Genomic DNA, 14,457 nt, shown 5'->3' on the forward strand with positions numbered 1-14,457 from the left:
TAGAATAGAATAGAATAGAATAGAATTTTTATTGGCCAAGTATGATTGGACTCACAAGGAATTTGTCTTGGTTCATACACTCTCAGTGTACATAAAATAAGATAAAATAAAAGGAAACTATAATTATATTATAATCCCCCAGGCTAAGGGTGGATTTGAATGTGGGTCTCCAGAATCCTAGTTCAACACTCCTGATCACACCTTCTTCATATCTCCAGCTTCAACTGGGCATCTTCAAGAGTTGCTGGTGGAACCTCGGGAAACCTGCTGTGTAGACCACAATCATTGAACCCCCAAAACTCAACCCTGTCCAACAGATACCTGTACCAATATAGCCCCCCCATGCCCCTCACCCCACCAAAGAAGTCAACTCCAAAGTTGTTTTTCTTTTCAAAAGTTTTATTTCATAGAAAAAACCCTCATCCCAATATAACAAAGAACCAGTGTCAAACATTTGTCAAAACAAGATGTCAATCTTGACAATCAACCCGATAATTATATAAAGTGCCTGTTGGCTTTAATGCAAAGTGGTTGTCGGTCGGTTTGCTTGTTTATCAACAACGTCCCAGAAAAAGGAGGCGGGGTGTAAACAGGATCATTTTTCCAAGAGCTTCCCTGCCAGTCTTCCCTCCCTCTGTGCTCCCACACAATGCGGGGTGAAGGGGAAGAGGAGAAGCCGTGGATAATTTTCAGCAGCAGCAAATTAAACTTTTCAACACGCTCGGAGGCAGCACACAAAAAGCATCAGAGACACAGCCATTAGAATGTCGGGGAGTTCAGCTACACACTCAACCAAATCCCGTTCCCTCCCATTCCCCCCAGTCTTTTTGACCGCGAACATAGACCGAGTGGTCTCCTTTCCACCACTGAGTCTGCAATGTCCCTTCTCCAGTCTCGGGTCCTGGCTGGACGCTTCAGCATCTCCTCCAACTCTTGCTAAGAGGAAAATAATCTCGGGGAGCCGATGGCAGAAAGGTCCCCGTGGAGAGTGAGGAGGCCCCCGTGTCCCAGAGGCCCAGCCCGAGGCTTGCGTGCCCCCCAGACGGGCTGGCAGAGTTTGGATACCAAAGAACCTCTTTGCCCTTTCTTGGTCAAGAAGATCCGAAGGCCAGAGAGGAAAGCTTTAGCTGATCACGCAGCGTTCTTTGTCTTTGGCCTGGCCGCCTCGGATGGCCTTCTCCCGGATGTACATGAGGTCGCTGTGGACGCTGGGCCGGCGAGCGAAGGGGGCCACGATGCCGTAGGCATCCCCAGTCCCGTCTCCAGAAGTGTCCTTCAGCAGCTTTTTCCCCTTGAGGGTCTTCTTGTGCAGAAGGTCACAATACTGCACGGAGACTTTGCGGTGCAAATCTGGGCTCATTTCGCTGGGCAGTTTGGCCATGGTGAAGAGCGCCTGGAACATCTCGTCCAGGCTGCTGTTCTTCTTGGCGGAGATCTCAAAATAGGGACACTTTTTGGAGTCCTGGCCCAACAGTTGCTCAATCTCTCGGGATTCAACCTCCCGGTAGAAGTCCCGGTCTCCTTTGTTCCCGCAGATGACAAGGGGAACCTCAATGTTCTCTTTGGTCTTGTTTTTGAGGCAAGACTTGGTTTCCAGGATCTGCTGCTTCAAACGCTGGACTTCCTCGAAGGAGTCCCGGTTGTCCAGGCTGAAGACGAGGATAAAGACGTCTCCTGCAGGAGGAGGAACAGAAAGAGAGAAGGTTAGGAGCTAAGTTTCAAAACTTCCAAATCGGAGGCATGCAAACGCTAGGGAAAGAGCAGCAATAAAGAAGAGGAATACAATACATATTTCCGAACTGAATCCAGCTTTCTTGCCAATGCTCCTTTGAGTCTCTATCCTCACTTTTTTATGCATTTTTGAAGCATTGGCCAGAAAGTCCACTTCAGATCAGAAATGAAGCACTCCCTCTATGTTGCTGCAGTAGCCATAAAAATACATTTTTGTACCAACCCAGAGGCTTTATCCCCGGGGCTAACTTAGAAGAGACAGGATGGGCATCCATAAAGAGCCTGGTCCTTTTCTTATCAACTTCGGCTTTCTGCAAAAGGTGCCTTTTGTTTTCCTTTTCTTTACAACTCCAGGATAATCAGATTGCAACAGCCAAAGGCGCTTCAGTGAAACTCCTTATCGCTGGGTTGTAAAACCGAGACTGAAAACTCAGGTTTATAAAGTTATGTCTGTGATCTCACTTCCCCAGTAAACTTGCCAGAGTTAGGAGTTCAAGCTGCAGCCTCAAAGAGAAACTCTCTCTCTCTCTTTCCATCTCTCTCTCTCTCTCTCTCTCTTTCCCTCTGTCTCTGTCTGTCTCTCTGTCTCTTTCTCTCTCTCTTTCCATCTCTGTCTCTGTCTCTGTCTCTCTCTCTCTCTCTCTTTTCCTCTGTCTCTGTCTGTCTCTCTGTCTCTTTCTCTGTCTCTTTCCATCTCTCTCTCTCTGTCTCTCTCTCTGTCTTTCTCTCTCTTTCCCTCTGTCTCTGTCTCTGTCTCTCTCTCTGTCTCTCTCTCTCTCTTTCCATCTCTGTCTCTCTCTCCCTTTCTCTCTATCGCAGTCCCATTGAGACTGGTTCGCGGAGCGGAGCCCGAAGGACAGCGCCTTCCCCGGACTGCCTCCGGACCTCCCCGCGCACACACACACACACATACACGCGTCTCACCGGTGAGGATGGAGAGGCGCCGCATGGCCGGGAAGGGATGGTTGCCCGACGTGTCTAGGATGTCCAGCTGGTAGACCTCCCCACGGATGCTGTAGAGCTTGCGGTGGAAGTCCTCGATGGTGGGCGTGTACTGGTCCTCGAAGTGGCCGTTGAGGAAGCGGGAGACGATGGCCGTCTTGCCCACCTTGGACGAGCCCAGCACCACCATCCGGTAGCAGTTCTTGGCCGGGATGTTCAACTCCGCCTCGCAGGGACCCATTTTCTTGATCATCTCCGCCAGGCGCATTGGGAAGATCGGAGCAGCGGAGAAGGCGTGAAGGCGCGCGCTAAGAACCGGGCGGGAGGCTGCGGAGAGGATGCGCTCAAGCCAGACGGGTCGGTTCGACTCTGCCCTGCCGAGGCGCCTCAGCCGCCTTTATAGCGGCCGCAGAGCCGCCGCCCCCTCGGAGGCGGCGCCAACCAGCCAGCGGGGCCCCCCTTGCGCCGCTTGCCTGCCTGCCCAGCTCGGGGCTCAGAGCTGCTGGCGCGCCCGCAGGAGATGGGCTCTCCGTGCGCGGGCAGGAACAGAGGCGGCTGCGGGTGCCGACCGGGCTCTTTGTGGGGAGCCGGGATGGGAAGACGAGCTGGGCCGGGTAGGGAGACTTATGGGCACCGCCTCCCCTTCCCCCAAAACAGCTCCCAAGTTTGCCAGTTTTGGCCGACTTAATTGGCGAGGCTCCCCAGTGCGCGCGATCTTTTGGCACTGCGGAGAGGCGGCGAAGGGAGCCGGACGGGCGCTCAGTAAGGCAGCCTTCTCTGCCTCCCTCGTCCACCCTCCATGGCCCACAAGGCCAGCGAATGGGAGTTGTAGTCCCGCCGTTGGGAGGGCGCCAGATTGGGGTAAAAGCCGCTTGGAGAGAGGGAGGGAGCCGTTCGGTGGAAGAAACGAGGAGGAGGGGGAGGGAGGCTCCGCGGTCTGAATGGAGCGCAAGAAGGGGGCTTGGGCGGGGGGCGCTGCAGCCTCCCTCCGCTCTTTCCTTCCGAAGAAGCGCCCGTTGGTCCTCACTCAATCCGAATTCTTGGCCGAGATGAGAAGGACTCAATCCGCGGCGCGCTTTCAAGCCAGGAGAGGCATGGAAACAACAAGAAAAGACCGCGGAAGAAATGGGACCAGGAGGGTCTTCCTCCGAGCTGGGTTGGGGGGGTTCTTACATTTAAAGGGTGGGGACAAATAGAGAAAAGGAGACAATGAGGCAGGCAGGTCTTGCTCTGAAAGTGCGGGTGATTCGCAGGAAACCCCTCTAAGGAGACTTTCTCCCGAGGAAACGCTCCAAGATCCAAGCCGTTTGGTTCCTGGGAGGTGGGAGGAAGACTCTCCAGAAGGAAAAATAAATCAGAGCGTGTGTTGGGGGGGAGAAACTTATCAGGAGAAACTCCAGTCCCTGCAGGAGAAAAGTAGTTTCTTTCTCTCTGTAGGAACTACAACAGATCCAGGGTTTTATTACCAAGGAATGTTGACTTCCATCTGCTCAGGATAATAGCTGATTGGGGCTCTCGGCATCTAGAAAGTTCTATTGGGATGTTGGGATTTCTTTCCTGGGTTTGGGGGGCGAGGGGGAAGGCTGGGCTTGCCACATCCAGAAGAAAAGCAAAGAGTCTCCAGGGCATGCCAGGAGTGTATTGCTCCTACTCTCTTGAGAGTTTCTGATTTCAAATCCCCTGGAATAGATGGGAGGTGGGTGGACGTTTTGGGGGTTCAAATTGTTCCCCCGTCTTGGATGATCTTGGGCAAATCATGGTCTCAGGAAAAGTAAGACCCAATCTGTAAAATGGGCACAGAGGATGATCAATAGATTATTATAAACTGTTTGCACCATTGCACAAATTAAATGAGAGCCCGTTTGGTTTAGTGGTTAAGGCGCAGGCTGAAAACTAGGCGATTAGGAGTTCTAGTTCTGCCTCAGGCAGGAAAGCCGGCTGGGTGACTTTGGGCCAGTCCCTCTCTCTCAGCCAAATCCACCTCACAGGGTTGTTGTGGGGAAAATAGGAGGAGGAAGGATCATTAGGTATGTTCGCCACTTTGAGTTGCTTATAAAAATAATAAAGTGTTTTAAAAAATCTTTTAAAAAAATACGTGATTGAATCCTGATCTTCGTTAGTTACAGTTAAAGGTACTATTTGCAAATGTGTTCACTGAATTCTTAGCAAATCTATCATGCAAAGGTCTTTACTCCTGCCAGCTGTTGCTCAATTATCTTATTTTTGCAAGATAAAGGCACCCACATAGTGTTCCCGGCAAATGCATCACCTGGTCCATTCATTTCCAAATGCACACACACCGACACAACCTTCCAGGGGTTCCCTTCTGCATCTCCCCATTGTTTGTGGGCAAGAACAGGGACCCCCAAACAGCTCAGACTCTCATGTCTTGGAAAGTTCTAGAAAGCCAGGGTGCCTTGGCACAATCCTCTCCTTCTTGCCGTAGCAATAACGGAGTCACAGGCCCTGTTTATTGCTTTGTGGGGGAAGGAAAATAGTGAACGATGCCTCTGAATGGGCAGCAGCGGAGAACAAAGTTAATCTTTAAGCCGTGATGGAGAGGATCTCTTGCATGCTGCCCCATGAAATGGGATTGCATCAGGAGAGAGCTGGCCAGGAGAGAGAGAGACAGAAACTGGGGATTTCTTTAAGGCAGGGGCGTCCAACCTTGGCAACTTTAAGACCTGCGGACTTGCAACTCCCAGAATTCCCCAGCCAGCACCTGGGAGTTGCAAATCCAGAGGTCTTAAAAGTTGTTGAAGTCGGACGCCCCTGCTTTAAGGGGTCTTTAAGATGGAAATTCACCCTCCCATCAGTCAGTGAGTATGGCTTTGAGTCAGACAGTTCTTGCGAAGGCTGCTAAGGAAGCAGAATAGATTCTATCAGTAGTTAGAAACATGAGATAGAAGTTGGAATGCGAAAGAATCAGGTTAGGTGGACATGGGAAGAGATATTCTTTTTAATACCGATATAGGTATGTAACTATTAGAACGATAGATAAGTTGACATACTAGAATATGATGGTCAGAAACTATTGTACAACACTAGCACTGTTTAAAATAGTATATATGTTATTCTGGGTTTTTTTTATTATTTTGTTTTAGGGTAAGTGGAATGCCAGGACAATTACACTGTATTCAATATATTCATATGTAAACAATAAAAATATATCTAAATAAAGAGATTCTCAAAAAAAAAAAAAAGGAAGCAGAGAGATGTTTGCTCATTCACCCAAAAATCTCTTGCTTCTTCAGTTTCTTGAGAAGCTTGAGATCAGTGATGATGATGATGAGAAAAAGGCCCAAATGCAGATCGCTCTTCCCGGATCTGTTTCAGTAAACAAGAGATTCCAGCAAAATGAACTGGAGGAATGTATGAGCATCCCTACGTCTATTCCAAGCCCCACAGGGGGAAGAAAACAAATGACAGGATAGCAGTCTTCCAATATTTGAGGGGCTGTCATAGAGAGAAGAAGGGTCAAAGTATTCTCCAAAGCACCAGAGGGTAGGACAAGAAATAATGGATGGAAACTAATCAAGGAGAGAAGCAACTTAGAACTAGGGAGAAATTTCCTAAAAATGAGACCAATTAATCAATGGAATGACTTGCTTTCAGGGGCTGTGGGTGGTCCAACACTGGAGGTTTTTAAGAGAGGGAACAACCATTTGTCTGAAATGGTATAAGGTTTCCTGGTTAAGCAGGGGGCTGGACTAGAAACCCCCAAAGACCCTTCCAATTCTGTTATTCTGTTATTCTGTTATGCTGTATATTGGTCTGTGTGACTCAGGATCCAAACCTTAAAAATCATTTTTATACTCATGTGAACTAAAGGTTTGAGAAGCAGTCTTCCAATATTTGAGGGGCTGCCCCAAAGAAGAGGGAGTCAAATTATTCTCCAAAGCACCAGAAGGCAGGACAAGAAGCAACGGATGGGAACCAATCAAAGAGAGAAGCAACCCAGAAAAAAGGAGAAATTTCCTGACAGTCAGAACAATCAATCAATGGAAGGCAGTGGTGGGATTCAAGTAATTTAACAACCGGTTCTCTTCCCTAATGATTTCTTCCGACAATCACTTTGCCAAATAACCACTTTGCATATAAATCAAATTAAAAAAAAAAAACCTGCTCAGAAAGTTAACAACCGGTTTTCCCGAAGTGGTGCGAACTGGCTGAATCCCATCACTGGTGGATCCCACCGAACTGGCTGAATCCCACCACTGGTGGAAGGGCTTCCCTCCAGAAGTTGTGGGTGCTTCATCTCTGGAGGTCTTCAAGAAGAGATCGGACAGACATTTGTCCAGAATGTTTTACAGGGTCTCCTGCCTGAGCAGGGGATCAGACTAGAAGACCTCCAGGGTCCCTCCCAGGTCTGTCATTCTGACAAACCAGATGGCATCACTGCAGAGAGTGACGAGGCCCCCAGTGCTGTAGCCATTTCCCTCTCGTGCCACTACGGAGCACCAGAGGGCCCTCCAGGTGCAACCGAGCCTTCTGCAGAAGCTCCGTAGAAGCTTTTTAGCAAGTTTTTGGGAGCAGGGAAATTTTCTGCACCCCTTTCAGGTGGAGGCGATGTTACGCATCCCTTGTTGGCCCCGAAGTTTTGTGTTTGCATGCATCTGGGAGGGGAAAAACAGGACTGAAAACAGCAACACCCTTTACCCGGAGAGAAAGAGAGAGATTTACGTGCACCCCATCAAGCAAATAAGACACACGGACGGTGTGGGAAATGGGCAGCTGGGAGGGCAGAAATGGAGGAACACAGCCAGGAGCAGAAATAACAGGAGCCCTTTGACCTGGGGTGAGAACTGATGGAAAATTAATTCTCTCCAGCCAGCAGTTTAGACCCTGGAGCTTTGTTTTGCTCAGGCAATTCAAACAGGGAAAGTGGTTTATGAGCTAATTATAAAAGCCACCCACAGGATCACCCCCTGCCCAATCCATAAACACCGTGTGGATAACAATAGTTAGCAGCAACCATCACCACCAGGGAGAACTGTTATTCCTTTGGGCACAAATTAAACTATAGATTATGATTCTATCCTTAATGACCTGGACTGTGGATACGTCACTGTGTTTGTGTACATGTCTGTATTTGTGTGTGTGTGTGTGTTAAAAATAACCAGCTCGTCTGAGCATAGCTGGCATCGGGCAACATTTGTTGTCCATGAGTTTGCGCCATCGATAGTCGGAGAAGATCCGGGTGGGAAGGGGCCCTGACAAGGTTTGGGGTGCTGAATAAGCAGAAGGGAAGCAGGACTACAGAAGGTTCTGGAAGAAGCTGGGACAAGCCATCAAAGAACCTCATGTCCCTAAATACCCATAAAATTCAACCTAGAGACTTTGAAGGAGTCATGTTTGGCTCACTTGAGATCAGAGGTCCTCCAAAAAGAAGCTCAAGCAGTGGAGAAGGAGCTGGTTATTGAGTCCAGGGGTCTTCCTTGGTCCATCCTTGAAGGCTATCTTCTATGACTTCTGTCCTGGACTGATGAGTTAACTTTGTCCCTTGGATTACATGACACGAATCCCAAACCATCCAAAGATGCAGTCTCTAATTCACTTTCCATAACTCCAACCATTTTTTTTTTTTAAAAAAGTCCCTTAGTTGACCAGAGTGTTAGAACGTTATCCATAGGCTTCCTTCAAAAGCTTGGCAGCTGTCGTGGTCGCTGTCCAAGGTCCTGAAGTCCATCCGTTGCTCTCCCTCTAGATCAGGGGTATCCAACCTTGACCCCTTTAAGAGCTGTGGACTTCAACTCCCCGAATTTTGCTGGCTGGAGAATTCTGGGAGTTGAAGTCCACGGGTCTTAAAGTTGCCTAAATTGTGGCCAGCCCTGCTCTAGATGACCCTTTGAACTTCTAAAATCGATTCTCCCGGGCTCCCCCTCCTTCTGAAAGGCAATGTGTTTTCAAATATTGCCTTTTTCTAACCGCCTGGGAAAGTCATCCTTTCTTCTCAACAGGAAAGAAAGCAATATTTTTCTCATATAGGCAGAAGACAATAACTTGCAAAGACAAATTATCACTTTTCTTGGTTCTGGGGGTTTTAGGAGATTATTCTTCATTGGGTCTCTTCCCACCCAGACCAACCCCAGCATTTCTTGCTCGGATTTCTTGTTTCTCCACACTTGCCAGGGGAGCCTCTGATTCATTCGGTCCACAATATTTCCATTTAGCATGTACAGAATTATGAGAACCTTAGATTGGCATCGAGAATAAAAAGCCATTTCCAGTCAGCTGAGCCCCGGGAGGTCTGCTTTTGTACAAATCAACAATATATCCCACACTATTCTCTGATGCGCCTGCTGGCGTTTTGTTCTTTCGAAACCATCAAGAAGTTGCAACCCCAAGAAAATAAGCATTTTCTGGCAGTTCAGAAAATATCATTCTCAGAAATTATCTGGCCTGCTTCCCTGTTTGAATAAAACATGTTTGTCACATCTTCCTCTTAAGAAGAGCCCCAAGCACAGAAACCCAACAGGTAATATTTCCCTGACAATTTCATTTCCAATCCAATCTGGGAGAAAAAGGTATAAATCAGATATAATCTGGTCACATGCCTAATCAAAGAAGAGAATTTCCAAGAATCGGACATGATAAAGCTGTTGCTGTTTTCTTCGGCGTATATCGCACCTTTTGTTTTGTTCAAAAAGCGTGTTTCTCAGAAAGTTAAAAGATAAAAAAAATTATTGGGGGTGAAAAAAAGGAAAATGTGTTTCTCTGCTATTCACAGGCTGTGTTCACACAACGCGTTAACCAAGTTAATGAAAAGCCTAACAGCTAGACTTGCAAAATAAACTACGATGGGATATCGCTACCAATCTTTTTTTCGTTTTGTTTTTTCTAGCCTAGCATGTTGTGGCAATCCAGGCAACTGGTTAGGCTGTGACTCAGGGCATTGTAGAAACCGAGAGAGTGACTAAATCTACCTTAAGGAACAAAGTCCACACTTTAGAATTACATTTTCCCCCACCAAATTAAATATGTGGTAGCAATTAAAGAAAAGAATGGGATTGTTTTCTTCAGCACAAAGTTAGAATTTGGACAGCAGTTTTGAAGGAAGCTGGACAAAATCACGGATGTTGTTCCTGATGGTTTTTAGAGTCCATATCTGGGGGAGGATGTTGGTTTATGATACTCCACATCCATGGTATCTAAAGTGGCATTGAGAATGTCAATGGGTTTCAGTCTTGTCGGGAAGTCTGTGGGGTCTCCAGGAGTGCTGAGGACATAAGACCTGTACGTTATTCATCCCTCTTAAAGTCAAAATGAATGAACATTCATCAATGAAATTGAATCTATTCAGCTATTTAGCAGACCCATTGAAGACAAATTTTCAATGGTCGTTGAAGATTATTACGATATTGAGGGCTGGAGCTTGTATCGTCTCATTTCTTTCAGGGATATGACCTTCCGGCCTATTCTTTTTCTAATAGGAATATCTGGAAAAGAATGACCTTCTTCCAACTCATTGTCCACAAAAAGGGCCACCTGACCTTTCAAAGCATCTTGACTTTGGCCTCAAGGGGACTTCAGATCAAAGGAATGGTGGTAGCAGATGTCTACGGTTTGAAGTCAACACAACCACTTTGCTAAGACTTCAGATCTACTTCTGGGTCACTTGTACAGCCTGTGACTTCCTGGACTTCAGTAGCATCCGACTTACTTCTTTCTTTCTTTCTTTCTTTCTTTCTTTCTTTCTTTCTTTCTTTCTTTCTTTCTTTCTTTCTTTCTTTCTTTCTTTCTTTCTTCCTTCCTCTTTCTCTCTCTCCTCCCAACCTTGATGAAGCACCTTTGCAACCTCCTGTGCCTGAAGTCAAGGAGGTCTGGGGATGGAGAGGAAACATGACTTGTAAATATTTCTCCTTCACAAGTCGCACAAAGACAAAGGCAGCCTTGTCGAATGCTGCTGACATTTGCACGGTGCCAGTTGCTATTAGCTGAGGAGTTCACAGCATCTTCTGAAATATTCCTTTGAGGTAGTAAGCAAAGTGGATCAAAACAACGGCACAGCTGCCTCGAAGTTTCCCTTTGGCTTTTGACACAAGCACTATAATGCAGGGCTCTCCAACCTTGGCAAGTTTTAAGACTTAGGGACTTCAGCTTCAGCTATGCTGGCTGGGGAATTCTGGGAGTCGAAGTCTACAAGTCTTGAATTTGCCAAGGTTGCAGACTCCTGCTATAATAGAAAAGACAACCAGATTCATTTTAACCCACCGGAGGGCTCTGAGCAAGGATCGTGCAAAAGAGGCAGGATTCGTATTTCATAGAATGGGCAACCCATTCTGGGCACTTTCTATTTTTTATTTTTATTTTTGCATTCCTATGAACTGGCATTCAGAGGTAGATTGCCTCTGGATATGGAGGATTCATACAGTCCAAACAGTAACCGGGATGGGTAAATTTATTGTGCAATGGCCCTGTTTTGCGCCAAAGAATTCTATATTGTCTAATTTGGAGCGGGGGGCATTCCTCTGAACTGGCATGCAGAGGTAGACTGCCTCTGGATAGGGAGGATTCGTACAGCCTGAACTGTGCTAGTGGTAGGTAAGTTTATTGTGCAGTTGCCCTGTTCTGCACACAAAGATTTTTAAAAGGTTGCAGAGTCCATAATTGTTTTTTCTCTCTTTTTCTTAGGGTTTAGCCACAAGCGTTCTCTTCAACCAAATTTCTTTTTTTTCCTTTTGACAATATCCACCAAATAGAAGAGTGGAAATAAATTTGGGAGCCACTCAGAAAAGGTGGGCATTTGCATGTGGCCAAGAAACAGGCGAAGAAATAAGGCAGACAAAAACTTAATGGGCTTAACTCTGCAGCTTGGACTTTTCTTTTTATATTTTAATTGCCCTATGAAATTAATGTCAATTCCTTTCTCATTAGCCAAGCCATTGAGCTCACCTCTAACCTGCTCGATCTGCAGTTTGGGCCTGTCACGTGGGCAGCAATCAATCGCCTTGAGTTTTTCATTTCCTTCCCAAGAGAAGTAAACAGGATGAGGGCCCCTCGTGAACACCTGCCGAACAGGAAGATGGGGGAAATGGTTCAACATCCTCTTAAAGCATCAAGGAGGCCAAACCAGGACACAGGTGCCTCTCAATCTTGGCCCCTTGAAGATATGTGGACTTCAATTCCCAGAATTCCTCAGCTGCCAACAGGTAGTCCTCGTTTAGCAATGGTCTCATTTAGCGACCGTTAATGTTGCGACCAGTTCTCGCCACTTACGACCTCGGCAGGTCTGTAAAGCGAAGGAAAGCTGAAGGAAGATTGTAAGCTGGTTTCACTTAGTGACTGCTTTGGTCGATGGCAGAATTGCCGCTCGCAGGTGCAGTCACTAAACGAAGACAGCCTGTAAAGAAATGGCCAAGGAAAAGGCAGCCTTTTCTCCCATCTATGCCCGTAATAAATTCATTAAAGTGCACTCCTTTATCTAGACGTTGTGCCTCTTCCATCACTGGGGGTTTTGAAGAAGAGACCGGACAGCCTTTTGTCTGAAATGGTATTGGGACTCCTGCTTGAGCAAGGGGTTGGACTAGATGACCTCTAAGGCCCCTCCCCACTCTGTTATGCTGTTAATGTCATGCTTTTTAAAAGAAAAGTGACTTTTGTGGACCTCCGAGAAGCAACCAGTTATCTTTTCTTGCAAAGGGCTTGCTGAGTCATTGATGGCACCTCCTTCGCCAAAGGGGGGGGAGGAACCGCCCCCTCCGTCTCTCTCCCCACAGGTGTGCCCTGCTTGTGGGGGTGACTCATTGCTTTTGACCTGCTAAAGGCCTTGGGGAAAAGCCAGGGAGAGCTTCCTGGTCAGGGCAACACGTGGGAACCATCGTGTCAAAGAGCTTTGATGTTCAGGGCAGCAGCTCATGTCATCCTGTGTCACCCATGGGCTCGGACCATCCTGCTCGGATCAGGACATCCCAACAGGACATCCCCCTCCCCCCCATGTCAGCTGCTAGGACGAAGGTATCACAGGCCTGCGTCAAAATCCAAAGCCGGCGATGTTGATAAACATTGGCTGTTGATCTCCGAGTGGGAAAACTCCCACACGGAGACCTTGAAAAGCACACGGTGTTTGTAGATAAGGCAAAAGGCGCACAGCTTCCAAGTTAGCGCTCAGAACAGGAACGGAGTAAAATAACAACCAGACTCGGCTATCTCAAGAATCTCCAGGCTCTGAAAATGCATGTTTTGAACAAGGCAGAAGTCCTGCCGAGTTGGGTCATGAGATTTCGGCCAAGTTCACCCATCACGCTCAGTCAGGCTTTGGCCACTTTTGCCTGGGGGACTCAGCACGCTAAGTCGTAAATCACGATTTATTGGTAGTTCTTGACTCGCGACTGTAATTGGGACCAGAATTTCCCTTGCTAAGTGGTTATTAAGTGAGTCGCACTCAAGTCTGCAGCCTTTTTCCTGACGGATAAGTGAAGCATGCGGTCGTTAAGCAGATCGGGCTTCCCCCATTGGCTTAGCTTGGCAGGAGCCAGCTGGGAAGGTCACGAATGGCACTCTGGGACACCGCAACCCTCGTAAAAGTATGCCTGTTGCCACATGCCCAAATTTTGAACACGTGACCATGGAGACAGTCGTAAATGCGAGTGTTGGTTGTAACTCTTTTTTTTTTTCAGGGTTGAATGGTCACTAAATGAATGATTGTAAATCGAGCATCATCGGTACACACACTGCAAAGGCTGGGTGTGTGAGATATGCAAGTGGAAACCCGCAAGCCATATTACGACCCAGCTAAGACAGGGGTGGGCAACTGTGGCCTTTTTACAACCTGTGGACTTCAACTCCCAGAATTCCTGAGACAGCCAAGCCTCAGGAATTCTGGGAGTTGAAGTCCACAAGTTGTAAAAGGGCCACAGTTGCCCACCCCTGAGCTAAGGTAACAGTGAGCGAGTCAGAGGAATGAAGGGAAATATTTCACTTTGCAAATAATTAAGGGGCGAAATAAGCTTCCTCAAGACCCCAAATCAGCTCCTCTTGCAAGGGGGCAGGGACAAAACACAGATTTTTCAGACGACAGGAAGAAGGACAAGCAAGGTTTGGCTTGTTAGGAGAACAAGGGATGCGGTGTGCAGGGTCAGTAGTGATGAAGCCCTCCAGGCTGCAAAGGAGGAAGCTCTTTGGGGTCCCACTGGCCATGGGGCTGGATGACTCCCTCCCCCCACTTTTGACTGTATTCTTAGCCTCCCCCCCAATGTCACCCTCATGTTCATCCTTCTCTTCTCTGCTTGGTTACACAGGCGACGCACTCGATGTTCCAGCCTGATCCTCGGTTGAAATTATCACCCCCTGGTTAGCTGGCAGCGACGCTGGTTCTTCGGAACACGGTGTTTAGAAACAGGACCCCGCTGTGTTTCAAAATCCTGGGGGGTGGGGGAGAAAAGCAGGGCTGGTTTTTGTTCCCTCTGGTGGTGGAGACCGAAGCATTAGCATGTTGTGCAGCTGTACCCAGAAAGCGAGTGCCATTCTAACACCTCGGGCTGGCTTTAAAAGAGGGCAGGATTAGGAGGCAAATGTCAGCCGTAACCAGAGACAGTCTGAACTCTGCACACATTACTGTGAAATATAGGCCACGGAGAACAGGGAGCCCAGCTGTTGCGCTCCAAAACACCGAAGCAGATGTTCTGGCCTCAACGTTGGCTTGGTCTTCTTCTCCTTCTTCTTCAGGACACCGCTCAAGAGGTTCAAGCCAGGAAGATCAAGCTTCTTCCTCTACAAGAAGTCGTGGTTGCTCCATCCATCACTGAAGGGTTTCAAGAAGAGATTGGACAACCATTTGTTCGG

The 14,457-nt window shown here is 47.6% G+C and overlaps 1 protein-coding gene and 1 long non-coding RNA gene across 3 annotated transcripts; one reads left to right on the forward strand and one right to left on the reverse strand.

Annotated features, from left to right (window-relative positions):
• Nucleotides 1-381: 381 nt before the first annotated feature.
• Nucleotides 382-3,040, reverse strand: RASD1 (ras related dexamethasone induced 1). The gene is made up of 2 exons (XM_034441537.3): nt 2,656-3,040; nt 382-1,674 (listed from the first exon to the last, which is right to left on the reverse strand). The coding sequence occupies exons 1-2, from the start codon at nt 2,939-2,941 to the stop codon at nt 1,124-1,126; spliced, it is 837 nt and encodes a 278-aa protein (XP_034297428.1). The 5' UTR covers nt 2,942-3,040; the 3' UTR covers nt 382-1,123.
• A 170-nt stretch (nt 3,041-3,210) lies between these two features.
• LOC117679531 (uncharacterized) lies at nt 3,211-12,100 on the forward strand. Of its 2 annotated transcripts, XR_004595406.3 has the most exons (3): nt 3,211-3,287; nt 11,308-11,411; nt 11,551-12,100. It is a non-coding gene; the product is annotated as an uncharacterized LOC117679531 (long non-coding RNA). The 2 variants fall into 2 exon arrangements; XR_009620670.2 differs by having other exon boundaries at nt 11,308-12,100.
• Nucleotides 12,101-14,457: the final 2,357 nt, after the last annotated feature.

This window comes from Pantherophis guttatus, chromosome 14 (genome assembly GCF_059756535.1).
Source record: "Pantherophis guttatus breed Tessera chromosome 14, ASM5975653v1, whole genome shotgun sequence".
Lineage (NCBI taxonomy): Eukaryota > Metazoa > Chordata > Lepidosauria > Squamata > Colubridae > Pantherophis > Pantherophis guttatus.